Genomic DNA, 27702 nt, shown 5'->3' with positions numbered 1-27702 from the left:
GGATAGAATCTGCCAACCGAAATGCTTTGGTGGTTTGGGGCTCAGGAAAGCTGAAGTTAATAATATAGCTATGCAATTTAAGTTGCTTTGGAAACTCCTTAAGGATACTTCTAGTCTATGGACTAAACTTGTGAAACAAAAATATCTTAAAAATGACACTCTCTTTTCGCATAAAGTTTCCTGTGTTGCTTCTTGGCAATGGAAAAACCTTATGCGGCTCAGGGACCAATTTTGCCAAGGTCTTCGGTGGCAAATTGGGGATGGATCCCTCATAAGGTTTTGGCATGACAACTGGCTCTTCCAGCGACCTCTTTCTTCTTTCATAGTCCCACCCGAGGACTCTTCGTCTGCTCCGGTTTGTCAGTTTTTCTTGCCTAATAGAAATCTGGATAGGCCCAAATTGATGGCTTTGCTTCCCCCTCATTTAGTTGACCATATTTGTTCGTGTTTTATCCCTTTGTATCCCCAGAAGGACTCTCTGTATTGGGGATTAACAGCGTCTGGCGATTTCTCTGTGAAATCCGGTGCTCTCTTGGCTCAGGGGCTTGCTTCTCCCTCTCTGCCCAAGGTCTCGTATGACTGGATTTGGAAGCTTTCGGTTACTCCGAAAATTAAAAATTTTTTGTGGAAGGCTTGCAATGATGGTCTTCCTTCAAAGGCTCGGTTGGATCGGAGTCATATTTTCCTCCCGCAAGAGTGCCCTTTTTGTAATTATCATTCTGAGACTATTAACCATTTGTGCTTTCAATGCCCCTTTGCCTTGGATGTCTTTGGTATTCTTCATCAAGACCATGATTGGCCGTTATTTCCTGATGTCTCCTCTTATTTGCATCTTCCGTTTGCCGCAGTTATAAATCATTTATTCTCCTCTCTCTCTTCTGACGCTTTCAATCTTTGTGCTATTGCTTGGTGGTTTGTGTGGTTTTTTCGTAACCAAATAGTTTTTAGGGACTCTGCTTCCTCAGCAATTTCTGCAGCGACTATAATTAGCAAGTTTGCCAGTAACTGGTTGAAGGTGGATGCCTCCCTCCCGCTCTTCCTGCCTTCTCCTGCTCGGGCTGGCCCCAGACAGCAGCTGCGGCGCCGCCATGGTGCTGCTCTCAGTTGGGCTCCACCTCCTGCGGGGTTTCATAAGATCAATTTTGATGGTTCTAAGTTGCAAGATGGTCATGCTTCCTGTGGGTTCGTGGTCCGAAATGATTGTGGGGATGCTGTTCTTAGTGGTGCTGTAGCTCTTGGAAGGTCTACCTCTATTCTTCAAGCGGAAGCTCGGGGTCTTAGAGAAGGTGTGCGCGCTGCGCTTGCCTTTGGTGTGTCCAAGGTTGTCATTGAAGGTGATAATTTATCTGTCATTAATTCCATCAAGAAGGCTTGGAGCATTCCTTGGGAGATAGCGAATATTATTGGGGATGTTGCTCGAGACCTGGATCAGTTTTCTACTTTCCAAATTGTGCATATTTTCAGAGAAGCTAATCGTGCGGCCGACTTCATGGCTAGTAAGGGGCATCAGTGCTCGGTTCTCTTCCTCTCCTCCCCCCCTTATGAGTTGGATTTTTCCCTTATCATCCGTAAGGATGTTTTAGGCTGGCCCCCGGACTAGCGGGGTTTGCCTAAGTTTTCTTTTCCTTATCAAAAAAAAAAAAAAAAAAAAAATTAAACAAAGTTAGATTTACTTCTTCCTTAAGAGTTAAGACGAACAGCGAATCTCTCCACTCGGCCTTTGGTGAAGAGGGCTTATTTTTCGTCCAAATAGAAGAAAATAACGTTGAGAGTCTTGAGACTTGAGAGTTGAGAGAGGATTTACAGAGGCCAAAAGAGAGAGAAAGAGAGGGAGATAGCATTAGCTGCTACATCTTAATTTTACATGTATGTTTCGTACATTCACTCTCTGCTATTTCTCTTCCCCTCTCTTTCTCTCTCCTCACATCACCAATCTTCACACTCTTTTGTTCTAATCATGAAACCCTAATTCGCCGATTTCACTTCTAAAAGCCAAACCTTGAAATCAAACGTCAAATTTTTTTTTAGATTCATGACAATGGCGGAATTAGGGCAACAAACTGTGGAGTTCTCGAATCTCGTCAGTCTTGCGGCAGAAGATTCATTCATCTCTTTGAAGGAATTGGTGGAGAAATCAAAGTCTTCTGATATGTCTGATTCAGAAAAGAAGATTAATCTTCTTAAGTATATTGTCAAGACTCAGCAGCGTATGTTGCGTCTCAATGTTCTTGCCAAGTGGTGTCAACAGGTTCTTCTCTCATTCTCTTTCTATCAACAATCATCAATTTTATTGAATAGATTTTTTAGTCTGTAGTTGGAGACTCTAGACTCGAATGCTAGTCGAATTTCAAATTGAAGTTAATATAGAAACTTGGCGCTTCTTGTGACATGTTAGATGTTTAGTGATGTAAGATTGAAGCCGTTTTCAGGGCTTTTAATCAAAATTAGTGTGAGTTACGCTTCATACATGAAAATGCAGGGGTGTAGTTTAGGGAATGTGGCAATCGAAAAGATTTTAGGGGGTGTTTGGTTCACTAGTTTTAGGTATGAAGTACGGGTTTGGAATGAACAAAACCCATACCTAATGTTTGTTTAACTTATTTCTAAATTTTAAACCCATACCTCAAACCCATAAGGTATGGGGTTTAGAAACCCATGGGGGTAGGTGGGTATGGCTCATACCTTACCTCTAGGTATCAAATAAAAGAAGATTTTTCATTCCTAAATGAAACCAAACACAAGGTATTAAGTTCAAGTTCCAAACCCATACCACCTTGGTTTCATTCCTGATCCCAAACCCATACCATTATATGAACCAAACGCCCCCTAGTTGTTATTTGTCAAATAGAAAAATGTTATGTTCGAGTCTCATATTGATAGGGCATGAAATTTTTAAATGTATTGCATAATTGCAGTGCTTTCGAATTGCAATCTCATCATTCCATTATTGAATGACAATGCTTTACTGATTGAGTGACTCTTATTGGATTGCCTCATAAGTTGCTGTTTAATTAGTCTTAGTGTCCCTATCTATGCTGTGTGTTTATCTAGTCGAATTATGTATTGAGTATCTTTCTAGGCAATGAAAGGATAATTGTAGAGCACGTAAGCTATTCTGTACACTTATCTGCAAAATTAAGAAGATAAAGTTACCCTTTGACGTACACCCCTGATTCCAAGCTAGACAAGCAGCCTCACAAAGATAAATTTTAAGTTTAGTGAGAGCAAGTTTTTCCCCTTGTAATTTTATAGTTTATCTCTTTCCATGTACTCCACCATATTGTCGCCTGACATGATCATGGTCTATAGTTTGCCAATCCAACCTTCTTCCTTCCTTCATTTCCTGCTGCAAGAACTTCTTTGCCCTTGTAAGATTGAATCAAATATTCCAGACAAATGTAGGATAAGTACCAAAGTGAGATAACCCAGGAACATAAGAAAAAAGAGGTGTTATTGATTTAGTTAATGTGAAATTTTGTCATTTGAAGAAGTGTTCATACACGCATACCATACTTCATCTGGCTAGAGAGCTACAAGATCAGAATTTTGATTGAGGTGAATATTTGCTACACAAAGAATTAATCTTAGTTTTAAAAGGCACAAGACGCACCGAGGTGAAGGGAGGCGTGAGGCGAAGTTTTAGGCATCTTGTATAAGGGGCAAACTTTTTTATTTTTTATTTTATTTTTTATGGTATTAGATTTTCAGTAGATAAAACACATATTAATGTAATTAACATAAAATTCCTCTAAAAAAGGTAATTAATATAAAAAGAAATGACAGTCTTTTTAAAATAAATATACTATCTCCATCCCAGAATAGTCTGAACACTTTCCTTTTATGTTTGTCCCAAATTAGTTTGAACACTTCCATTTTTGACATGGTCCCACTATTAATATACTATTTCTTTTATACTCCTTTGGCCCACACTCTACCTTTTATCAATAAGAAGTTACCCAAATTTTCTCTCTAATAAAAAAAATACCCCACCAACTCCTATCACATCTATTTTTTTTAATAAAATAACATTTGATAACCACACTAGAACTTATCACCTTAAAATATGTGTCCCAACAAGTGTTTCAATCTTTTTAGGACGGGGAAGTATGTATTTTTACTTTATATAACAACAGTGGGGCCTAGAGAAAGGAGAAAATAGAAAAATGGTAAAGAAGAGCATCAGAGAAAAGAATAAAGAGGTCGTAAAACATAAGAGAAACATGTTAGAATCGAAGAAGATGAGAATTGAAGCATAATTTTTCAAAAATGGAACATGAATCCAAATTGAAGAGGAAGAGAGAATAAAAGATGACAGAAGGAAGGAGAAAAAGTGCTAGAGAGAGAAAACTAAACTAACCTGTCGCCGGCCACAGAGATGGCAAGGAATTGCCGTCGACAACCAGAGATGGCTCGCAGACAACTTCTATCGAACGATCAACCACCAATTTGGGTATTGGTTCGCAGTTCGCAAATTAAGGCTGTTATTATTAGGGATTTTAATTTGTGGGTTGAAATGAAGTAACTTCATGCATCTAATGAGGGCTTTTGCTCGATTTTGTAGGATAAAGACTGGTAAGTTTTAGTTTTAAGAATTTTTGCCTTTTTAAAGGTTTTTAGCTAAGTTCTTCCCTTCTCACGCATCTAGCTTGAAAGCGACTAAGGCGCGCCCTTGCTCCTCCCAAAAAGCGGCCTAAGGCGCTCGCCTACGTGTGCCCATCATAGATCGCCTTGTCTAGGACTTCTAAGGCGATTTTCCTTGTGCTTGAGGTCACCTAGCGCCTGTTCTCACTTTTTAAAACGAAGGATTTAATATGTATGTAAGAGTTGAAAATAAATTTCTGCATAAGCAGAAGAAAAGCATTTACAGTTAAAAAAAAAGCACACAAGCTCCTCGATTCCTTTTGTAAAGTGACACCCTCAATGCGTCCTTGCTGCATGTTCGTGAAGTGAAGCTAGATAGACTTGCTTTCCCATGTTCGAGTTTTAGGTTGGGATTTGGCTAGAAATACTATTATGTTATGTCTCCTGTGTCAAGTATGCAAGCCCAATAGTCCAACATGGTTAGTAGTACTCGGAGACATGTTTGTTTCGGGAATGTGCAAGGGAAATTCATAGGCAAAGAACACCCGACTGTGTATTTTGTGTGACTGATGAATATACATGAACATGTATGTCGGCTAGTGCGAGTTTTGAGGCATTTCAGCACTTCTTGTATTTTTTGTGACCGACGAATATACACGAACGTGTATGTCCACTCGTGTGAGTTTTCAGCACTTCATTTATTGTTTCTTTGTCACTTTATTTCCTAGTTTATCTATGTTAGGATTCTTAAAAGATTATTTATTTTCTATAAAGATGATATATGTTTCGGGAAAATAAATAATTAGTTTCCACATTCAAGGGATTAATTATAAGATTCTAGCTCTACTTGTGCTAGAATTGACCTTTATATGAAGGGAGTTTGGGATCATCATTATGGTGTTCTCATCAAATACGGGGTTGATTATGGAACTCTTAGGTTTATAGATAGAGTTCTTAAGAGAGTGTAATTCACAAGATCTTTGAATTTAGAGCTTGCTAGTATTCGTTGAAGGATGAGTGAAACTTTGGTGGGTTTTCTTTAACTTATTAGGGAGAGATTTTCCGTGTTAATTTTGAATCTGTCATTGCTCTTATATTTCACTCCTTAGTACGGGAGGCAAATGAAGGCGCGCGTCTTTTGCACTTTTTGGAGAGGTGCAAGGCGCTGTAGGCACGCTCTATAGGGGATGAGGCGAGAGCAGTGTTACCTAATTCCCTGATTCCCCCGCGAATCGCGAATTGAGAAAAGCGAATTATGGTCGGTTTTGGTTCATTTTTGGCTCATTTTGGGCAAATTGGCGAATTCAAAGGGCGAATTAGATAGCGAATTAGGTAACACTGGGCGAGAGAAAAAGGAGATATGAGCTTAAATTATAAAAATACTTTTTAACCCAACCTTTATCATGCAAATTCGAGCAACATCCCTCAGTTGATTCATGAATTACTTCATTTGAACCCCCATATTGAAACCCCTAATCATATAAAACCCTAATTTACGGATTGGGAAGGAATACTGCAAATTGGTGGTTATAAATTAGATAGAAGTTGTCGGTGACAAGTCTCCGTGTCGGCACTTTTTGCCTGCTGTGGCGGCTATCTCCGGTGAGAATCCTCCTCTTTGATCTACCCAACCATTCTTTCTTCTCTCTTTGCATTGTACCCATATTCAGATTTGCTTTTTTTTTCTCTCCATCTATTTCACGTGGCTTACAAGTACCCACCTTCTATTATATTGCTAGCTAGGTTGCATAGAGATGGATACGGGGATAAAAAATGGCGAAATTTCAAAATTATAGGAATGGTTACGTGTACCCATACAGGATACGCATCAGGTATGGGTATGGGTACGGGTACGAGTACATGACCTAGAAGAAATACCCATGCTACGTAGATTGCTAGTGCCTAGTCACGTGATTACTGATTCCCTTCCCACTCCCTTTTATGTTTATATTTGAGCCATTTTACCAAAAATTAATACCAAAATAAATTAGAATAAACATAAAAAGTAAGAAACTATGTTTGCTTTTCTTTCTACATTTTTTTTAGTTGATTTAAGTTTGTACTTTGTACTTTTTGCAGTAGTTTAGTGATGAACTATGCTTTCTTATATCCTTTTATGCATCTTTTAATGTTATTAATATGTTGTTTCTAGTAGAAATATGTTATATAATTGATCTTTAAGGATTTTAGTATCAAAGGTGCGCGTCACCTATGAGATGCGTGTGTCTTCGCCTTGCGCTTTGTGCTCGGTACGCCTTTTAAGAATAAGGATCATATCCAAAAAATGGTCAAGACATTCTTTTGACAGTGTCGAGGGATCTGCCAAAATTTTGGAGTAAATTAGTAGAATATCTTATTCTCCGATCCCTACTCGGTCATGAGAGCCCCAACCAGAGTCTGAGTAACCTAGGTTTAAGATGGTAAGATAAAAAGAAATCCTTTCCTCGAAACTTTTCAAAGCTAAGCCTAGACATTTTATATCTGAAAAATGTAATATTCTGCTTAACAACAATTTTTCTTTTCTCTTAACAGAGTGATAATACGGCTTGTTTTGGGATTGAAAACAAACAAAAAAACATGTTTCTGGACTAAGAAAGGGGAACACGTGTCTGTCGAGTTCCGATGTGTACAGGAAAAGGAAAAAATAGAATTAAGTTGGATATCTGTAAGGATGTTCCTAAGGTAGTTTATATGTAGTTACCCCTTATCATTCGAGAGGCTACTTCTAGCAGACAAGGTGAGGAAAATATTTAGCATATGAGGACAACTTAAGGTAATATAAATGTAATTTTGCGATGTCTATAGGCTATATCAAGGTGTTCGATGAAAATATTGTATGGAATTCTGAATTCCAGGCTGTTGTTTACTGGGATACCTTGTTACTTGGGGCGCTCAGTCCTTTCATGGTCGATCAATTGAGTTTCTCTTTCCTTTTTTTCATCTTGCATGTTCTTGTCTTTCTTGTTATCATTTGAAATATCTGTTGCTTTGATGCTTTTCCAAATTGAGCAGGTGGTGGAGATAATTGATACATTTGAGAGGGCTTCAAGCCCAATGTTCATTTGTCTGTTTCTCTTGTTTACTATTACTACTAATTCTGCTTCTTCCTCAGTACTTCTACTACTAATTCTACTACTTTCTCGGCTCTAAATGTTTGTTTCACTCTGTTCTCACTTCTAATGTTTCAGTCATTTCTGTTCTAATGTTTGTTACCTTCTTGTAGGTTCCTTTAATACAATATTCTCAACAACTTGCGTCTACTTTATCAAGTCATGATACTTGTTTCACACAGACAGCGGATTCACTATACTTTATGCATGAGGGGCTCCAGCAAGCACGTGCACCTATTTATGATGTGCCATCAGCGATTGAGATCCTTCTTACAGGAACTTATGAACGTTTGCCAAAATGTGTAGAAGATGTGGGCATGCAAAGTTCCTTAAATGAAATTCAACAAAAGCCAGCTTTGAAAAAGCTGGACATTCTTGTACGCTCAAAATTGCTTGAGATTTCACTTCCGAAGGAAATATCAGAGGTGAAAGTTTCAGATGGTACAGCGCTTTTGCGTGTGGATGGGGAATTTCAGGTTCTAGTCACTCTTGGCTATAGAGGTCACTTGAATTTATGGAGGATATTACACTTGGAGCTTCTTGTTGGTGAGAGAAGTGGTGCTGTAAAGCTTGAAGAGTTGAGACGATTTGCCTTAGGAGATGATTTAGAGCGGAGGATGGCTGCAGCCGATGAACACAAAAATCCGTTCATGATATTATATGCTGTTCTGCACGAATTTTGTATAGCCCTCATCATGGATACTGTTATAAGACAGGTCCATGCTCTTCGTCAGGGAAGATGGAAAGATGCAATTAAGTTTGAGCTTATTTCTGATGGTAGCACGGTGCAAGGAGGAAGTGGCTCATCCATGCAAATAAGTCAAGATGGAGAATATGAGGCATCTGGTTATCGTACCCCTGGAGTGAAGATTGTTTATTGGTTGGATTTAGATAAGAACTCTGGTACATCTGATGGTGTAGCATACCCGTCTATCAAGATTGAACCAGGGCCTAACCTACAGATCAAATGTACTCATAGTACATTTGTTATAGACCCATTAACAGGCAAGGAGGCAGATTTTTACCTGGATCAAAGCTGCATTGATGTAGAGAAGGTGCTGCTAAAAGCTATACGTTGCAACCGATATACACGTTTGCTTGAAATTAGTAAAGAGCTTACTAAGAATGGTAAAATCTTTAGAGGTGCTGGTGATGTTCTCCTTCATTGTCATTTAGATGAAACAGACATGGATCGTAAGGTATGTGCACCAAGTTATGTTCTCCCCCCCCCCCCCCCCTCCCTCCCTCCAACAGGATATGTTGCTTGTATTTGTTATGTGCTGTGGAAGGAAGTTCTTTGTGAGACAACATTTGAGCATATTTCTGAAGTTCGACGATATCCAATTTGTGTACTTGGCTTAGTGAGATGAATTTGTGGATTGATTCTGATCTTAGTTTTGTGTTGGGTGCTTTCTAGTCCTTGTATATCCATAGTGATGATCCTTTTGTCCTTTGGAGGTTTTTGGTGTGTTATGATCATTGAGACTATTGAGAGGTTATTTGACATTTGTTTTTAATAATCATTCTCTTATAGAAAGATGCGAGGTTTGTTGCGAGGGAATCAGATGGACAAGAAGTACTCTATGTGCGTGCTTATAGTTCAGCATTTTTCATTCTGGGAATAAACATAAGGTATTGTCCCTGCTTTTTCATCACTAAGCGAAGAAATAATGAATATGTGGAATGGAACTTTTTATCTTTGCTTCTAGTTTCATGCTGATGTACTTTGATAATAATTCTTTGATAAAGTAGTTATTTTGAGTATAATAGTAAATCCTACTTATATACTACTCCCTCCATTTCTTTCTAATTTACCCACTTTGTATCTTGGCACTACTCACATACATCACTTTGACCATCATTTGTGATCTATACATGAGAAAAAATATAGTCATGTTAGATCTCCTTAGATTCGTCATAACACATATATTCCATATAGCAACATTTTATAATTTTTTAGTTGTTAGTGGTCAATGTTTTGCGTTTGTAAGCGTGGAAGTCAAATTATGTAAATTAAGAAGAAACAAAGGTAGTAATTGCTATGCTTATTACAATATAAAAATAAATAATGAAAAATTCCATCATCTTCAACCGTCACTGTTATGTACGTACATAAATTTCAACCAAACTCCATGGCTGACTTCAAACTTAGCTCCACTCAAATTATATCTCATGGACAACTCATCTCTCGCTTATGCTCCTAAAAAGGTTATTAGCCAACAAAGATTATATTTATTTGTTGAAGATTCACTTTTCACTAACTCCTTAACTCAATATCCCTTATTAGTATGTAAATTCTTTGTAATTTTCCCACATATTCCATTAGCATCACTGTAACAAGTGAGAAAACCGATCAACCTTGGCCTACCGAAGTTATCATCTACCCACCTTCGTATATATTGGAACACCTCTAAATTACATTGAAATCTATTACGAAATCTACCCTGTAATACTCTTAACAAACTCTAGTAGCATGACCTTATGTTTTCGAGATTAAACCTCACATGAAGGGGAACGATGAGTCGAACGTTACTCGCTCACACTTGTTCTCTCACATTTTTTTATCTTTGTGCTACTCATTTTTTACATTGATGATGGCTATGTTTGGCGACAAAGTTTCCAACAGAAAAGAAAATCCTTTATTTATGTGAGTGTAGCAAGCAACAATTTTGATTTTTTTTTTTGCTGTCAAACTATGTCGCCAATAACAAAAATCAACGTGAAAATGTGGTCGCATTGGGGGATTGGAAGGTCATGCTACTAGAGTGTTGTGAAGTCCATTATTGGATACACTTCGTGATTGGTTGGAGGTGTTTCTGGAAATTTGAAGGTAGATAATAACTTTGGGTATGCTGAGGTTAATCAGTTTTCTCGCTTAATTGTTACAGTGGTGTTAGAATATGTTGGAGTTGCAAAGGTTAAGATTGAGAGTAAAACATGTATTATAGGGAGAATTACAGAGTTTTATATGAGTAAGGGTTATTTGGTAGCCGGTTAGTGATAAGCAGTGTTACTCCGACACCTTCATTTACCTCAAAAACGGGGTGTCGTGTCGTGTCATGTCCGACACGACACTTCACTTGGATACTTCATTTCAAACTAAAAACTTGACTTTTTTCTACAAAATAGTCGAGTCGGACACTTGGACACCCATATCCGTGTAGAAACTCAATTCGTGTATGAGTAACATAGGTGATAAGTGTTTATCTTTAAATGATAAATATATTCTTTGTTAGATATCAGTTTGTTAGGAGAAGATAATCTAGAGATGAGTTGTTAGGTAATAAAGTTGAACAATGCGTTCTCTTCACCTTAAAAAGAAAAGTAAGTTTCAGTCTTAATAAGCAGATAAGCTGAAATAAGTTCAATGAGTTCCAATAGGTTCATATTAGTTTAGCTAACTTTAGATAAGCTCAAGAGAAATCAAGTGAAGAAAACGTACCTAAAGTTGGAATTAATATAGTTGGGTTGAAGTTTCTCTATGTCCATGGTAGTAACGGTCGGAGATGAGGTTTTTCCATTTTTTTTTTAAAAGGAAGCTATAACAAACTAGCAATTAGGTACAAAACAAGAATTACTATTATACTCAAAGTAGACACAATTATACTCAATAATTACTTTGTAGAGGAATTAGTTCTAAGTAGAAGTATAAAAGAGTTATTTAATTAATATTATATTCGTATAGTAAAATATGGGATGTTATAATCGGTGTGTTTGTTTTGATATAATTCTAGAGCTATTCTTCTGGGTATAATCTTTCACAAAGATTTACTCACTTTCTTTTTTGGTAGGTTTAACAAAAAATTACCAACTTTCCTTTGTCTATTATGGGACATGAGGCCTACCATATCTTTTTAATTAAATAGTCCCATCTCCTTACCCTACAACTGTTTCACCTCTCCTCATCCACCTTTTCTATTTCTCTTTCCAATTTTACCCCCCATATACTTGTTTTGGTGAAAAGCGAACTGAGTATTTTGAAGTGAATCGAAGGGAGTATCTTGGTAGTCTCCAGATGAAAGCATCTTGAAATGAACCTTTCCAAGTATTGTAACAACTAGCTTGGTCATTTTACTTTTGAGTCCTTTTGTTGAAATAAGTGAATCTCCTTAGAGGAGAATTGATGAATGTTGATGCCTAGATTATTATGTGCCTGAGTACTAATTTGAATGCGTAATTCAGTTATTATCCAATGCAGCAAACTGCTGCATTTAAAATACGGGATGTTACAATGAGTGATTTAGTTATTATACAATGCAGCATTAAAATGTGCAATTTTGTTGAATCTTAGTGTTTAGTCCATGACTTCATGATGTGACAAGACTTAAGAGTCTTTTCTATTCAACTTATTTTGACTTATTTGAACTTATGTTACTTTATTCTATGCTACTTGGACACGGGTATGGATCCAAGTGTTTGATTGGGTAATTTTAAAATTTTAGAATACGGGGATACCGTCCTAATGTTGGATACTGGTACAGGGATACAACATTAATATATTTGTTAAATATTATTACTTTGTAGTGTATATATGTGTCAGCTAATTCACTAAAATAGGTGCTTGGGTTTTTTAAATTTTCAATAGAGATATTGAGTCTGTTGAAAGGGTACTACGCTAATTCTAATATCGGAGGCCCAGTTTGTAACAAGACTAGGTTAAAAGCCCTTGTGGCCCTGTGCTATGTTTAAAACCCTACAACAAAAGAGAGCAGCGAAGAGTAATAAGATAATGAATTTATGATGCCAGCTTTATCTTCACGCAGCACTGCAGCAGTCACATGAAAAAGGAGAGGAGAAGAAAAAAGAAAAACGGAAGAAGAGAGAAGAAAAAAAGAAACAAACATTTTTCTTCGACTATAGAAGCTTTGATGTAATTACCCTTGCCAGATAAGATCATAAGACAACCGGCCGGTGTTTGGCTCGCCTTTGCCGCACGTGTAAAAGCCCAACATTTGGCTTCTTGTTATTATGGATCTTACCTTCAATTATAGGGTTTCTCTCTCCTTTTACTTTTGCCGTATTCGAGTGTAACCCTAAGTATTCGACTCGTATCCATATCTGTATTCGTGTCGGGTCGTATCGACACGCCAAATGGCGTGTCCGAGTATCATAAACTTAATCTGAGCTTATCTTATCTTATATAAACTTAACTTATCTTATAAGAATTTATCAGACTTGATGATGTTTGTATTACTAGACTTATCTTATCTTATCTGAACTTATATTATCTTATCCGAACTTATTGTATCTTTTCAGAACTTATTTTATCTTTTTTGAACTTATTTTTTCGGAAACAAAGCCTTAGATGTGAATTTGTGGCCCTAGGATTGAGATGGCTGCTTATACCAAATAATGTGTATGAGTTTGATTGAAGTACTTTAGAACAATACTATCTTGTGAACCTTGTTGTAGCTGTTTCTGCACATAGTAAAGTATCACTTGGATCAAAATTTTGTTTCATTTTGCCTGGCAGAAATGGACGTTATCAGCTTCAGTCATCCAGAAATATCATTATTCCATCAGCCTTGGCAGATTCTGAAGAAATTCTAAACCAGGGAACTGTTAATGTAGCTGAAATCTTCATTAATTTGCGGAGCAAATCTGTTTTGCACTTGTTTGCATCCATCGGCAAGTTTTTGGGTCTTCAGGTAATTATATTTTACGATTTTTCTCAAAATAACTCTTGAGTAATTTTTTTCTCACCAAATAACCTCAAACCTAGCAAAATTTTACCATATACCCTTCAATTTCCTTTAAAATTCACCATACACCCTCATTGACTAATGATCGTCAACTTTTTTATTCACTAACCTCTGATTTTGTTATTAAACGCTAATCAACCTCTACTCGAGTCATTTTAATAGACCATTATTGAAACACCACATATGGCCAACAAATAGGAGATATAGTTATGGGAGAAGAGAGAGAAAAAGGGCCATATGTGTTGTTTCAATATTGGTCTATTAGGGTAAATGCCTTATATAGGGGTTAGGGTTCAGAATAGAATTAGGGGTAAAGGACTGGAGAAGCTGACAATCGTTAGTGAATAAGTGCATATGGTGAATTTTATAGATTATGAGAGGTATATGGTGAATTTGAAAGGTTGAAGGGTATCTGATGAATAAACAAATTACTTAGGGGTATTTGGTGAAAAATCTGTATAACTTGTTTTGATAGTATTTTGATTTTACTATTTTTTGCACATTGGAATTTATTTAATTTTTTTTTTCAATGGAGGAACTTCAATATTTAATATAAGCTGGTTTTTGCTAGTTCTTAAATAACTGTTGCAATTTCGCTATAACCTCCTTTAGAATATCAGAATGTGGGTAACATCCAATCGGGGTATATGCATGTTAGTGTATAGCAAAGACTTGCAGAGTTGCTTTTGATTGATGATCATTATCACTCTTTTTCTTCACATGCATGTTAGAAATGAGTGTAGGACAATTTTTCTCGGTCCACGGATGTGAGTTAGTGGAAGCTAGCATTGGTGCTGAATATTAGGGATCCTACTATTTTTCAATCTTCAATTGTTGTGGTGGATCATTTCTTTTCGTATTTATGATTGCACCTTTTTTTGTTGTTGTTGCAGGTATATGAAAATGGTTTTTCTTCAGTGAAAGTGCCGAAAAGTATCTTAAGTGGTTCAAGTTTTTTATTAATGGGATTCCCTGACTGTGGCAGCTCATATCTTTTGCTTATGCAATTGGATAAGGGTTTCAAAATTGTCTTTGAACTGCTTGAGACACAGCCAGAACACCCTGGTAAGTCTAGCAACTTCGTTGTTGGGCGTTCGAAGAAAATTGATGTTGACCAGATGCAGATGCTTGAAGATGAAATGAATTTGAGCATTCTTGATTTGAGAAAAGTTAGAGCTTTGTTTCCTGGAGTTGGGAGTCCCAGTCAGCCTTCTGAATATGGTCTGCTGTCTGATTTTAGTCATGAGGGTTTGATGCCAGTTACTCTATGTCCACCGTCAAGTTTTTCCTCTGTTATTGATGAAATTTTTGAGCTTGAAAAGGGAACCCCCGCACCTTATTCTGGTGCTAATATTTCTTCTTCAATGAATACTTCTAGTGCATCTCATTTGGCCTCTCCACCTATGAACCTTCCTCTCTCTAGAGTTGGGATTTCTTCACCAAAGTGGGACGGAAATGTTCAAATGTCACACATCAATCCTGCTGTCAAATTATCTACCCACCATAATGCTTCTCGGTATTCAGCACCCATTGCCAAAGGATTAAGTCAGTCATCTTCTGTTAATTCAATTTCTTTCGCCCAGCAGAGGAACAGTGCTATGCAAAAACTTTCAGTTTCTAAGTCAGAGCAGGACCTTGTTTCTCTTAGGTCACCGCAATCAGTTGAAGTTAGTTCTTTTAGGTCAGTGGATGAAGATCATCTGAGGATTATGAATGAACAATCACGTGATGCAATCTCTAGGAGATCACTTCCTCTTTTGTCTCCTCAGTCAGCTGGTGCTAATGGAACTGCACCTAAATCATGGGCTACAACCCCCTTATGTAAGATATCTACCATGATAATCCTCTCACTTTTTGATTTGTTTTGTACTCTATGCTAGATTAATATTTATATGTAGTTAGATCAACTGTACATATGCAGGTTACAGAACTGTTCCCGAAAATGATACAAATTCTAGAAAAAGGGAAGTTTCAGAAATGCTGAATTCTTTGCCATCACTTCGGGGTCTTGTTCATGGAATTTCAAAGAGGAGAAGATTATCATTTGACCAGCCTTCAGTATCTTCTGCTGTTTCACCGAATTCAATCCGTAATCCTGAAGGATACAGTTACGGTGATCTTTTAGCTGAAGCAAATAAAGGAAATGCGCCTTCAGGAGTATATATATCAGCACTTCTCCATGTGGTCAGGCATTGCTCTCTTTGTATCAAGCATGCCATGCTGACTAGCCAGATGGAGGCTCTAGACATTCCGTATGTTGAAGAAACTGGTCTTAGAAATGCATTTGTGAACATTTGGTTTAAACTCCCATCTGCTAGAGGAGATTCGTGGCCACATATCTGCTTGCGACTGGGTAAACCTGGAAGTTTATGCTGGGATGTGAAGATTAAAGATCAACATTTTGGAGACCTGTGGGAGCTTCAGAAGGGTAGCTACAATACACCATGGGGAAGTGGTGTTCGAATAGCCAACACATCTGATGCAGACTCTCATATCCGTTATGATTCTGCAGGCGTTGTTTTAAGTTACCAGTCAGTTGAAATGGATAGCATTAAGAAGCTTGTAGTTGACATTCATAGACTATCTAATGCGAGAATGTTTGCACTTGGAATGCGGAAACTGTTGGGTGTTAAGTCTGAAGAGAAACTAGAGGAAGGTGCAAATTCTGATGGTAAACTAGCAGTTGGTGCTAAGGGCACTATTGACGGAGTTGACAAATTCTCAGAACAAATGAGGAGGGCGTTCAGAATTGAAGCAGTTGGGCTTTTGAGTCTCTGGTTCAGTTTTGGTTCTGGGGTCCTGGCTCGTTTTGTTGTCGAGTGGGAATCTGGTAGAGAAGGATGCACAATGCATGTTTCGCCAGATCAGCTCTGGCCTCATACTAAGGTAAGATGCTTTATTGTTGTCTATGTTGTTTCCTTCCTTGTTTCAGCTTTTTGGCTTCGCTTGGTTATCAGTATCCCATTTTTGGTTGTAAATTACACAGTGCTTACTTGGGAGGGGGGAATTCTTTTCAGTTCAAATTAACTGGAGTTTTCTGAATTTAACTGAATTTTTTTGAATCTTGATGACTTTTTCTGAGTTGCTGAACTTTTTCGAAGTTCCACTGAAGAATTTCTCGAGATATCCTCGTGTTCTTGCATAAGGAGATTGTTCACGTCTGTTACTCTTAACATTGTGCCGTAGTTTTAAAAAGGCACGAAGTTACCGAGGTGTAAAGGGTCCCTCTGTATGTGAGGCAAACTTTCTCGAAATATACTTACAAGTTAATCATACAGTATTCACACCTAGAAACACCTTGTCGCAAGGAGTCAAAATGTCAAATAGTAATGCATATATGCTTATATTATATCTCAAGTGTCACATAAAATGCAGAAAGGCGTCATGTTTTGCTACATTAATAAGAGGATTGTCCAGATAACACAAAACATTCAAAAGAATAAAAACAACCTAGGTCTTAGGGGTGTTTGGTTGGAAAAGGGAATTGGTTTAAGAAAGGGAAAGAAAGAGAATGGAAAGGTAAACCCCTCTCGATTTTACTAGGTTGTTCGTTTAGAAACGACAAAAGAATCAATTTGAAGATCCACGATAATCCTTCCCTCTACAACCACCACCACCAATACCCCTCCCTTACCCCTCCTTCATTGCCTCCACTCACTTCACCTCTGCTACCATTTCTCTTCTAATCGTGCCTCCACTGCTGCCCCCACCCTCCTCTGCCGCCGCCACTGTTATCCTTTTTTAGATCTAGATTTTTCGTCGGTGGGATTTCTTGGTGAGTGGGTTGGTTTTCAGGGGTGGCGGTCGGGTTTCGTGGTGGAGGTAGGTTTACGGTTGGGTGGGTTTTCTGTGGCTGTAGTGGGGTTCTCGGTGACTGCAGTGGGGTTTGTGGGTGGGGGTGGGTTTTTGTGGGGGTGGTATTGAGTTTCATGGGTGGTTTGAATGGCTCTAGTGGGGTTTTCGGCAGTGGAGGTGGGTTTTCGTGACTGTAGGTGGTTTTTACCGGGGTGGGGGTTGGATTTTGGTGGTGGTTTTGCATTTTAGGGGTGGTGGTAGGGTGGTGATTTTCGGTGGCTAGTGAGAATAGTGATAGGGTGACGGTTGTGGAGCTGTGCCGGTGAGTATGGAAGTGGTGCAGTGATCTTGGTGAGGGTGGCGGTAGTCGGTGGTTGTACGATGGCGTATTGGTGGCTTAGGCAAAGGGAATTGAAATACCTGGAGGGGAGGGTTATCAAAGTAGAGGAGTTTGGGATAAGGAGAGGGTAAAGGGAATGATGAAAATGATATTACAAACAACAACAAAGGGAATCAGCCCCATTGATTATTTTACCCTTTCCCGACCCATTTCAGTTGCCCCCTTAAGTAAATAATGAGGTATCCTGCTTTCCCCTTATGGGCCTCCTGTTCTACATCTCAAAGCAAACCAGGCCTTCTTACCTTCAAATAAAATAATACTCCTTCCGTCCCATTGTAATTGCCACAAACGTTCTAATGGGAGTAAATAGTAGTGAGAAAACTTGGATGCGTGGAAGTGGGGTCCAATTTTAGAGAAAGTGTAGAGAGAAAATTTATCAAAAGAGGTATCTAGCAACTAAAGTGGGACATTTGATAAAGGAATGTGGTATCTAATGCAGGAGGGAGTATTATTCGAAGTCTCAAAGAGAAATAGTAAAATTTTATAGTCTTATCATCTTATGCCCCCTCCAAAATACTGCCCATCAATCTCTCTTTTTACTGCGGAAGAAATTGTGTTTGTCGACCTTAGAACTTTCATCGAAGGTTAAAAAACGAAAAGGTGATGGAAGAGAAAGTCAGGGAAGAGAACCATCAGAGATGGCTGGTTGGCAATCTCTATCACAAATAGAGCAACTGGGCTCCACTTATCTGCTTTATCTTCAGTTGATTCTCGAATCAGGGTTTTCTGTGATTGGTAATTTGACTTGGTTCAAACTGCAGCAATTTCATGCAATTAACTGAGGGTTTTTGCTTGATTTTCACTCTTAAGCCTGCTAATATTGGTGTGGAACTTTTCTTCAGTTTTTATGAGTTTTCAGTTCAGATCTCTTCTCTCTCCTCTCTTCTTGGCTCTTTGCCTTTCTCCGCTAATAGGATTATTGATTCATACCCTAAACACACACCAAATCGAAGGTGTCAAAGGATTTCGCCTTATCCTCGTTCAAGGCAGCCTGAGGTGCGCGCCTCAAATGCCTATTGTAGGTCGCTTTGCCCATGTCAGCCAAAGCAAGTTTTAGCTGGGCTGTGGTCCCTACCCCGGGAGATCGCTTTTCAAAACTAAGCTACTTGCATCATATACCCCTACTTTTCAACATTATAACACTGTGTATGAGAAATCCTAGCAGCATATTAATATTTAAATTGAAACTTACAAAGAAAACTTTTGAATTATGAAGGAATGTGTCAAACAGCTATTTATATTGCTGAACTATTTTGACGAAAACTACAACATCAGGGTTTTGCATGCATTACTTACAAGTATAGGGGGGGGGGGGGCAGAATGAAGCTATTAACATTACTTACAAGTAAAGAGCAATGTATCAAGATTGAGGGGCTGTATACAACATATGCGTCATTTGAATTTTAGCAAATTGCAGGGGCATCATGTGATTATTAATAAATTTTAATTATTGTAGTTGCTCTTGTTCTTGCACTTGTACATTGAATCCAGCAAGGAGGCTTGATAGTTGTTTATAATTATTACTATTGTAGCTACTTGTAGATATTTAAGTTCACTGAACTTGGTTTAATTTGTTTGCTGAAGTTTTTTGAAGTTTTCGAATCTAGGTTTTCTTTATCTGAATCTATATGAATTATGCTGATATGTGCAAAATTTAGATCATTAGAACAGTTTGTTTTTTGAACTTCTTGCATGGATTTGATTTACTAATTTTAATTCTGCCTTGACTGGGGAGCTTGATTGATTTGTTTAGTTAAAAACTTTAAATTGAACCTAACATTAGGTAATGCCGCACTAGTGTAAGGGGGATGCTGTTGTGGATTAGCCTAGACTGATATGTTGTATTCATCCCCTCTATCTTCATACAATTCTCTCTATGACTCGTTATTAGCTTTATTTTTGAGGGAAGATATTTAAGAATAAAGGTGACATTATATTAGTTATTGTACTTGAGAACGGATCAAGGGTGCCCTTTGGTTCAACTTGAGTGAAGGGAAAAGAATTAAGCAACAGAAAAGAACGAAACCAGAACCCTTTTATTACCTGTTTTATTTGGTTGGATAAACCATAGAGGTGCTATATACTTCCTTTATATTTTTCTCAGTTGCACCATTTGATTTTTCTCGTACTCTAACACGCTTCTTTGAACATTAATATCTCTAATTGCGTACGAGTAAATATTATAAAAAGTTGATAGTTGGAATTTTCACATTGAGATGAATCTAAGATCCCACTTGACTATGTTTTTTCCTTAAATAATGGTGAGAGAATATAGTCAAAGTTGATTGATGAATAGTGCCCAAAAGTGAAATGGTGCAATTAAATACGGAGGAAGTATATCATAACCTTTACTATCGTTTGGCTGTATCAAATAAATGGAACTCGTAGAAATCCTACGCCATTATTTATTTCCTCGACCCCTCGGCCATCGACTGGATCTTCTCTCACCACCAAAAAGATTGCTGCTTCAGAAGTATCATCACCCTGTTCAATAATATTTGTCCTGCGTCTGTTGTTTCCCTATTGTTGCTACCTTTATTGGTTTTCAACATTGCATTGTTGTTTACAAGGGCCTTGAACTCAACCTTCTGTTGTTAGACGACTAAAGGCCAAGAGCTAGGTTCTTGGTGGTGATGGTGGAGGGGAGTGGTTGAGTATATGCCATATGGGTGTAAGGAATGGCAGAGGTAGTAGAGGGGAATGCAGGGGTTAACCAGGTTAGAAGCTTTTGCAGCAGCTATAAATAAACAGGCGGGGAAGTAAATTAATCAGGAAAAAGACCCACCAAAAGCTGTGAGCGATCTGAGAGGGGTCGTGTAAACTTGTGAAGTAATGGGTTCCTGGAGAATGTTATGGATTAGAGCACTATTTGCGATTCGGTACTTAGATTTTCTTCTAGAACTTCTATCATTCTTGTTTTCTTCTTCTGCCAATAGCTCATAAATGTGTCACAGTTATCTGATATGAAGCGACTGTCTAGCTTCAAAGGTTTGCCCGTACGTTTTAGTCGAAAATGACTGGCAGTTATGGAGGCTGTCCAAAGTATTGTAGTGAGTTTGCTAACTCTTTCTTTATTTACTACTAGTCTTACATGCACGCAATGCGTGCGATAGCATGTGAAGTAGAAAATAAAATTAATTGGGTAGAAAAACCGTCTTTACATTTTGTTTTTTCAAAAAACTGATGTTTAATTTGAATGTCCTACTTTCCCCCTTTTTTTTCATTCAAATGAAACAGGTAGTTATCTCCTTTTTTTGTTCTTTTATTCCTTTTTCTATTTTTTGGTGTCTCCCATGTGTTGTCTTATATAATAGAGATTTGTGTAGATATCTTTTAATTAGGCTCATAACTTAGCCTTAAGTGTTTGGTTAGGTTGCATGTTAGTAGGGAAGCACATCAATAGTTCATGAGTGTTTGTTTTTGGAAAATGGGCTTCATACTTGACGAGACAACTGTTTGGAGGTGTATTACAGATCCTTTTTCTACTTTTTTTTTTATATTATTGCTTAGGTAATCATTGCCATTGATCTAGCCTTGGAAAGGGTATACAAAAAGCAGCCTCCTATCCCACCATTGCCTTCCCTTGGCATGTGGACAGCTGAATTTTGTGCCCTGTTCTCCTCGACGAATCTGGATTGAATATGGATGGTAATAAATTAAAATATTACTAGGAAAGGAGTATTATAACAGTTTAAAAAAGCTATAACAAGCCTTGACCAATAAAGGGGATTTTAGTAATACTATTGAGAGTCGAATGGAGTTACATTTTGTTGCTTGGTTAGGCTTTTACACCTAAAGCCTCTTATCGTACCTCACCCCAAAAGGTTGTAACTTCGAAATTCATGAATCAGTTCTAAGTTGTAGATTGCCGGGGGGGGGGGGAGAGGCCTTAGGAGATAAAAGGTGGCTGTTTAGCTTCGACATAATAGTTCGTGACTATGAGCAACAGTGGGCCGACTTGCTCGCGGTGATCAGAACTTGGATGTCTGGTGGCGACTTTCTATAGTAGAAAGTGAGAGTGAAGAAAGAGAGAGAGCTAGCTATGTGTGAAGCTAATCTCCAGTGAGCTTTATGAGATGAATAACCCTCCATGGAGCTAGTCAAGGTGGAGAAACATGTGCAAATGCTTTTCCGACTACTGCAATTCTTTTACTTAAATATTTAACCCACTGATTTGTTATTTTATATCCTCTGCTCCTTGTTTGTTCTTCTCATCTAAGTTATTTCTTTTTTAGAATAATCTTGATGTTACATGTTTAGTGCTAGACTAGTATTTTAGATGATCTTTGTTTGGAATATAGTATAATATATAGGAAATGTTCTTATTTTTGAATTTTTTTTTTGGGTCAAATGTAAATATTCAGATATAACGACAAAGAAGCACACTCATGTTTGACGAGCAAAAGTCCCTAACATCATAGCCCAAAATTGAAGACTTGTGATGCACCTTAAATTAATTTGCAACCACTGTCTAACATAACAATTAAGAGAAGGTTATAATAATAGTAGATATCAGGCTATATATAGCCCTTTCTGACATATGATATATTCCACTCCTGGAAATCTGACTGGTCAGTAACATCCATACCTCTAGAATTTCTGTGAACTAGCACTTACTGAACCAAGGTTTGATAAAATATCGTTTTTACTTCGCAACTGGTGATACTCCATCCAAGCTTGTATATTGGAACTTGTAGGAACCTTTACAATCTTAAACCTATTCTAATCATGAAATGAGTTGGCATGTTGCGAACTCTAGGAACCTTTACAAATTTAAACCTATTCAAGCAATGGAATGAGTGGGTATCTTCTGTATGCAAGTCTTTGTGGTCATTGGTTATCTTATTTTGATTGTTGTTGCAAAGTATAGTGCTACTCTTTGTAATTTTGATTATATTGAAATGATGTCCCTCCGATCTTTATTAGTTTACCCGTATTTCTTTTTGAGATGTCCCTTATTAGTTTACCCATTTCTTTTGTTTCTACTCTTGGAATGGGACCACTAATTTTCCATCACATACATTCAACTTTAATATAAAATAATAGTTTTTCTTTCTTTTTATGTCCCACAACATTGTTTCTCCTAAAACTCTATGCAAAAGAAATGGGCAAACTAATAAAGACCGGAGGGAGTAATTGTCTAATTAATCTTGTTTGACAAATTTTTTTGTTGTTATGATGTGCTGCTGCTTCTTGCTTTGATATGCTGTATGCAACAACCAGCATTCTCTGGTAGGATGAAAGGTATATGCATGTAAACAGTTTGATTTGTTGCTAAAGAAGGATGCCATAAAATCTGATGCATTTTTTAGATGATATCTACTCTATTTCAGGAAGGAAGGTATACTTTTCACCTTGTTTCAAAAGAAGTCAGTTCAAATATTTCATATTATAATCACATCTTTTAATTTTGCTGGACAAGTCTTTTGTTAAAGAATGGAATACAAATCTGTTTAGGTATTAGTTAAAGTCTGAATTGATCGGTTCTAGAAATAGATGAAAAGGATCAGTAATTTTTAGTGAAAAAGTTTGGGAGTAGACAGTAGAGATAGAGAGGAGAGGTTTTCATAACCCCTTTGCAGAGAATAAAGCTCTGGTGCATCCACAGTTTCTCTGGAGAGGAAATCTTCCAATTGATTTTCTGTATTTTTTCATATTTATGGTCAATTTTTCTGTTAAAATTTCCGGTCAACGAAATATTTTAGTAATGTGTATAAGGTGTTCATGCAGTTCCTTGAGGATTTCATAAATGGAGGTGAAGTAGCATCCTTGCTGGACTGCATTCGGCTCACAGCTGGACCTTTACACGCACTTGCTGCAGCAACACGACCTGCTCGAGCTGGTCAGGCTGCTATTGTTCCGGGAGTTGGCTCAACTATGCCTGCTTCATCCAGACAAGGGACTCATGTTTCAGCTCAAGGAGTTGCTCCTAATAGTTTGTCACCAAATTTGGTTCAGGGAACTGCTGGTAATGCTGGCAATTCTGTTGCATCTGCAGCTACTGCTGCTGCTATTGGGAATCATCCAGGTGTCATGTTGGCTGCTGCTGGTAGGGGTGGCTCAGGCATTGTTCCCAGCTCATTGTTGCCTATTGATGTTTCTGTCGTCTTACGAGGGCCTTACTGGATAAGAATAATATACCGCAAACATTTTGCAGTTGACATGCGATGCTTTGCAGGAGATCAGGTCTGGCTTCAACCGGCCACACCCCCAAAGGGAGGCCCTTCTGTTGGGGGGTCATTACCCTGTCCTCAGTTTCGGCCTTTTATCATGGAGCATGTTGCTCAGGAATTAAATGGTTTGGAACCTAATTTTGTTAGTGGGCAACATACTGTTGGAGTGTCCAGTTCCAACAATTTGGTCCCTGGTTCAAGTCCACAACTTGCTACTGTAAATGGAAGCCGAGTTAATTTTTCAAGTGCTTCTGGACTCTCTAGGCCAGGAAGCCAAGCTACTGCTATGAACCGTGCTGGAAATTCCCTAGCACCTTCTAACATGGCTGCCGCCAGCGCAGGATTGGCTACACGGAGATCTCCTGCTGCAGGTGTCCCTGCTCATGTTAGAGGAGAGTTGAATACAGCTATCATTGGCTTAGGTGATGATGGTGGATATGGTGGTGGGTGGGTTCCGCTTGTAGCTCTTAAAAAGGTTCTCAGAGGGATTTTAAAATATCTAGGGGTTCTGTGGCTTTTTGCCCAGTTACCTGACCTCTTGAAAGAGATCCTTGGTTCAATTTTAAAAGAAAATGAGGGTGCACTGTTGAATTTGGATCAGGAGCAGCCAGCTTTGCGCTTTTTCGTGGGGTAAGATGTTCATTGTTTATCTTGAATCCTTGCCTTATTTGTTTGCTGATATGACACAATATTACCTGTGTACATGTCATTTGTCTACACTCTTCAAAAGCTTGTCAACTAGTTCCAATAAGAAGATCTAATTAAGAACGAAATGTAAAACACTTCATGTTGGTCTTTTTTAATATGCAGGAGTAATATTCTGGTTCCTTTTTTTTTTTTATAATTTAGTATCTATAGTCATCAAATACATATAATAAGCCATTGAATATGAATCTAATATTAATATAGAACTCGAGAAGATTTGAAACAAAAGAACCCTTCCAGTTAATGGTTTGTCTACTAGTAAGGGGCGAAAAGTAGGTTAAGTAAACAAATCCCATTACGGCATTTCAAGCTGCTAGCTGTCTATTTCTGGATTGCATAGTACTGTATATATAACTTAATATGTAATGTTACTAGTAAGGGGCGAAAAGTAGGTTAAGTAAACAAATCCCATTACGGCATTTCAAGCTGCTAGCTGTCTATTTCTGGATTGCATAGTACTGTATATATAACTTAATATGTAATGTATGTTCATAGATATTGTTTCAATTTTCCATGTATATACAATATACATAGTGATTATGCCAAGAACCGATGAAAAAGTACTTTATAATTTAGTGATATGATAATGCAAAATTCTCTTCTGAATACTTCTATATCTACATATATGGCAGGATTGCTTGTATAACGTTGAGTGTTCTTTCAGTGGAAGTTCTTCAATAAGTTTTTAAGCTATTAGATTTCCTGCTGAAGTGAGCCGGTTCTTCTTTTCAATCACCTTCCAGTCATTTCTCTTTAGCTGTTGCTTGGAAGGGGAGAAATCCGTAATAAGGGGTTGTCGGAGTTAAATGAAGAGGGTTTAATACCAAGTTGCTCATGGTTAGGTTTTTGGTGGAGGAGAGAGGTAGGAGAAAAGGTAACGATCCCCTAATAAGCTCCCCTTGGATGATAGAGTATCCCAGAATGAGGTTTGGCCACCGCTCCCTCTTCCTGCACAAACAACCTTCTTCACCTACTTACCTACTCCTTATTATAGACCCTTTTACCCCTTGAAGAATTTCCGTCATACCGAGCATGGACGCATGGCTTTAGTGCTTCTCTTTTCCCACCTTTTGGAAGAATACGAGTTAGTGGCTCAGGCAATGCCTTGAATGTATGTCCTGTATTTGGTGATTATTGAACTGTTTCAGTTTATTAGTGGTGTCAATTTGGAGTAGATATTTATTAGTGATGTCAATTTGGAGTTAGTAAAAAGAAGGGAATAAGTCATTATATTCAAATTATGCATTTGAAAAATTGTAGCTTAGCTCTTGTTATCCATTGAGGCGCCATATATCTTTATTTCATATTAGTGAAGCAATAAGAGTGCATTGGAGTGGTGGATAAATCTTTTCCTGTCCATAGTTGAGGTTGTGGGATGCAACTTTATATTGACAAAGTATTCTTTAAAATTTGTATGAGAATGACGTGGATAGAATGTTAATTGAATAGGAGAGAGTGCCATGTGGCAGATGGCGGGCATTGCCCACACTTTCAATGATAATGGTATCGAACAGGAAAGAGAATCGATAGAGTTGAAAATTGTTTGAGGATATATCTATGGTACACACTGACCTCTGCTATTTGGAAATTCTTTGGCCTTTGATGTAAGAAAATATCTTAGCAACAATTCTGATTATTTCTTTGTGGCTTGCATGAGAATATTTCAACTCTTTCATTGCAGTTGTGAACTTGTGATTATGTTTTCTGTTCATCATAAGTTGTAGCTTGTCCATTATTTGCCAGAAGATATTACTATTCTTTTCTTGGTTCTTCATCTCACTTAGATTGCATCTATGCAACAGAGGCTATGTGTTTGCCGTGAGTGTCCATAGAGTTCAGCTTCTCCTTCAAGTTTTGAGTGTGAAGCGCTTCCATCATCAACAGCAACAACAGCAGCAGAACTCTGCCTCAGTGCAGGAGGAATTGACACAATCTGAAATAAGTGAGATATGTGACTACTTCAGTCGGCGTGTTGCATCAGAGCCATATGATGCCTCACGTGTAGCATCATTTATCACCCTTCTCACATTGCCAATATCGGTTTTGCGAGAGTTCTTGAAACTTATAACATGGAAAAAGGTTATGTCCCAATCACAAGGTGGAGATGTAGCACCTGCTCAAAAACCTCGTATAGAATTATGCCTTGAAAATCATGCTGGTTTGAATATGGATGGGATTTCGGGAAACTTATCTGCCACTAAAAGTAATATCCATTATGACCGGCCCCATAACTCGGTTGATTTTGCTCTCACTGTTGTTTTAGATCCTGCTCACATACCTCACATAAATGCTGCGGGTGGTGCTGCTTGGTTACCATACTGCGTGTCAGTGAGGTTAAGATATTCGTTTGGGGAGAGCCCGACTGTTTCCTTCCTTGGTATGGAAGGAAGCCATGGTGGCCGTGCTTGTTGGTTGAGAGTTGATGAATGGGAAAAATGCAAACAGAGGGTAGCTCGTGCCATAGAAGTTCCTGGATGTTCACCTGCAGATATTGCTCAAGGGAGGCTGAGACTAGTTGCTGATAACGTCCAAAGGGCGTTGCATTTGTGTTTGCAGGGATTAAGAGATAGCAGTACTGGAGGTCCTGGAAGTTCTGGGTCTACGTAATATATTCCACTGTACCTTATAACATGATAATTCTTCTGTTTATTCGAATCTACAGTTCCATATCATGAAAATTATGCTGGATCAAGATTGAGGAGAGTCAGTGGTGTAACTTTTGATTGACCTAGGTAGCAGGCAATTTGATCGTCAGTTGAACAGAAATTAGAAGCAGCTGGCTGGGTTACCCAAGACCTTCCTATCACGTTCAATCAATTTCATCATCTTGTTTTCATTGGTTAGTAGCTTGAGTCCCTGATGCTTGAAAGGCATGATTTGTCAGTAGGGTGTATCATATTTTTGAAAATTACGGTATGTACTAAAAATTAATTTAGGTATTAGTTCATCTTGTACAGAATAGTCACGGGCCTAGAAATTGTGTAAAGCTATAGTTGGAATTGTTTGGCCCATTGCTTATATAATTCCGTAACCATTTTCTAAGGGATATTATACTGTAAACTAGTGCTCAAAAATAGTGTTTTGACTGTTTTGGGTTGAAATGTACCTTTAGCGTCCCACAAGAACTCTTGGGTTGTAGTTGGAAGTTATTCAACACGAGAGAAAGTCTTTGAAATTTGTGTGGGAAAATGAAAGTAATGAATTCAAAAAATAGGTTTTATGTTTTTCGGTGTTCA

At 38.0% G+C, this 27702-nt stretch overlaps 1 protein-coding gene across 1 annotated transcript; it reads left to right on the top strand.

Moving 5' to 3' along the window:
- Nucleotides 1–1728: 1728 nt before the first annotated feature.
- LOC104890937 (mediator of RNA polymerase II transcription subunit 14) lies at nt 1729–27702 on the top strand. The gene is made up of 8 exons (XM_010676555.4): nt 1729–2248; nt 7805–8890; nt 9226–9323; nt 13165–13339; nt 14287–15214; nt 15315–16279; nt 23319–24391; nt 26269–27702. The coding sequence occupies exons 1-8, from the start codon at nt 2033–2035 to the stop codon at nt 27071–27073; spliced, it is 5346 nt and encodes a 1781-aa protein (XP_010674857.2). The 5' UTR covers nt 1729–2032; the 3' UTR covers nt 27074–27702.

Source organism: Beta vulgaris, chromosome 4, assembly GCF_026745355.1.
Source record: "Beta vulgaris subsp. vulgaris cultivar EL10 chromosome 4, EL10.2, whole genome shotgun sequence".
NCBI lineage: Eukaryota > Viridiplantae > Streptophyta > Magnoliopsida > Caryophyllales > Amaranthaceae > Beta > Beta vulgaris.
Note: the sequence above shows the minus strand (reverse complement) of the source record. Positions and strands in the feature narration are given on the sequence as shown.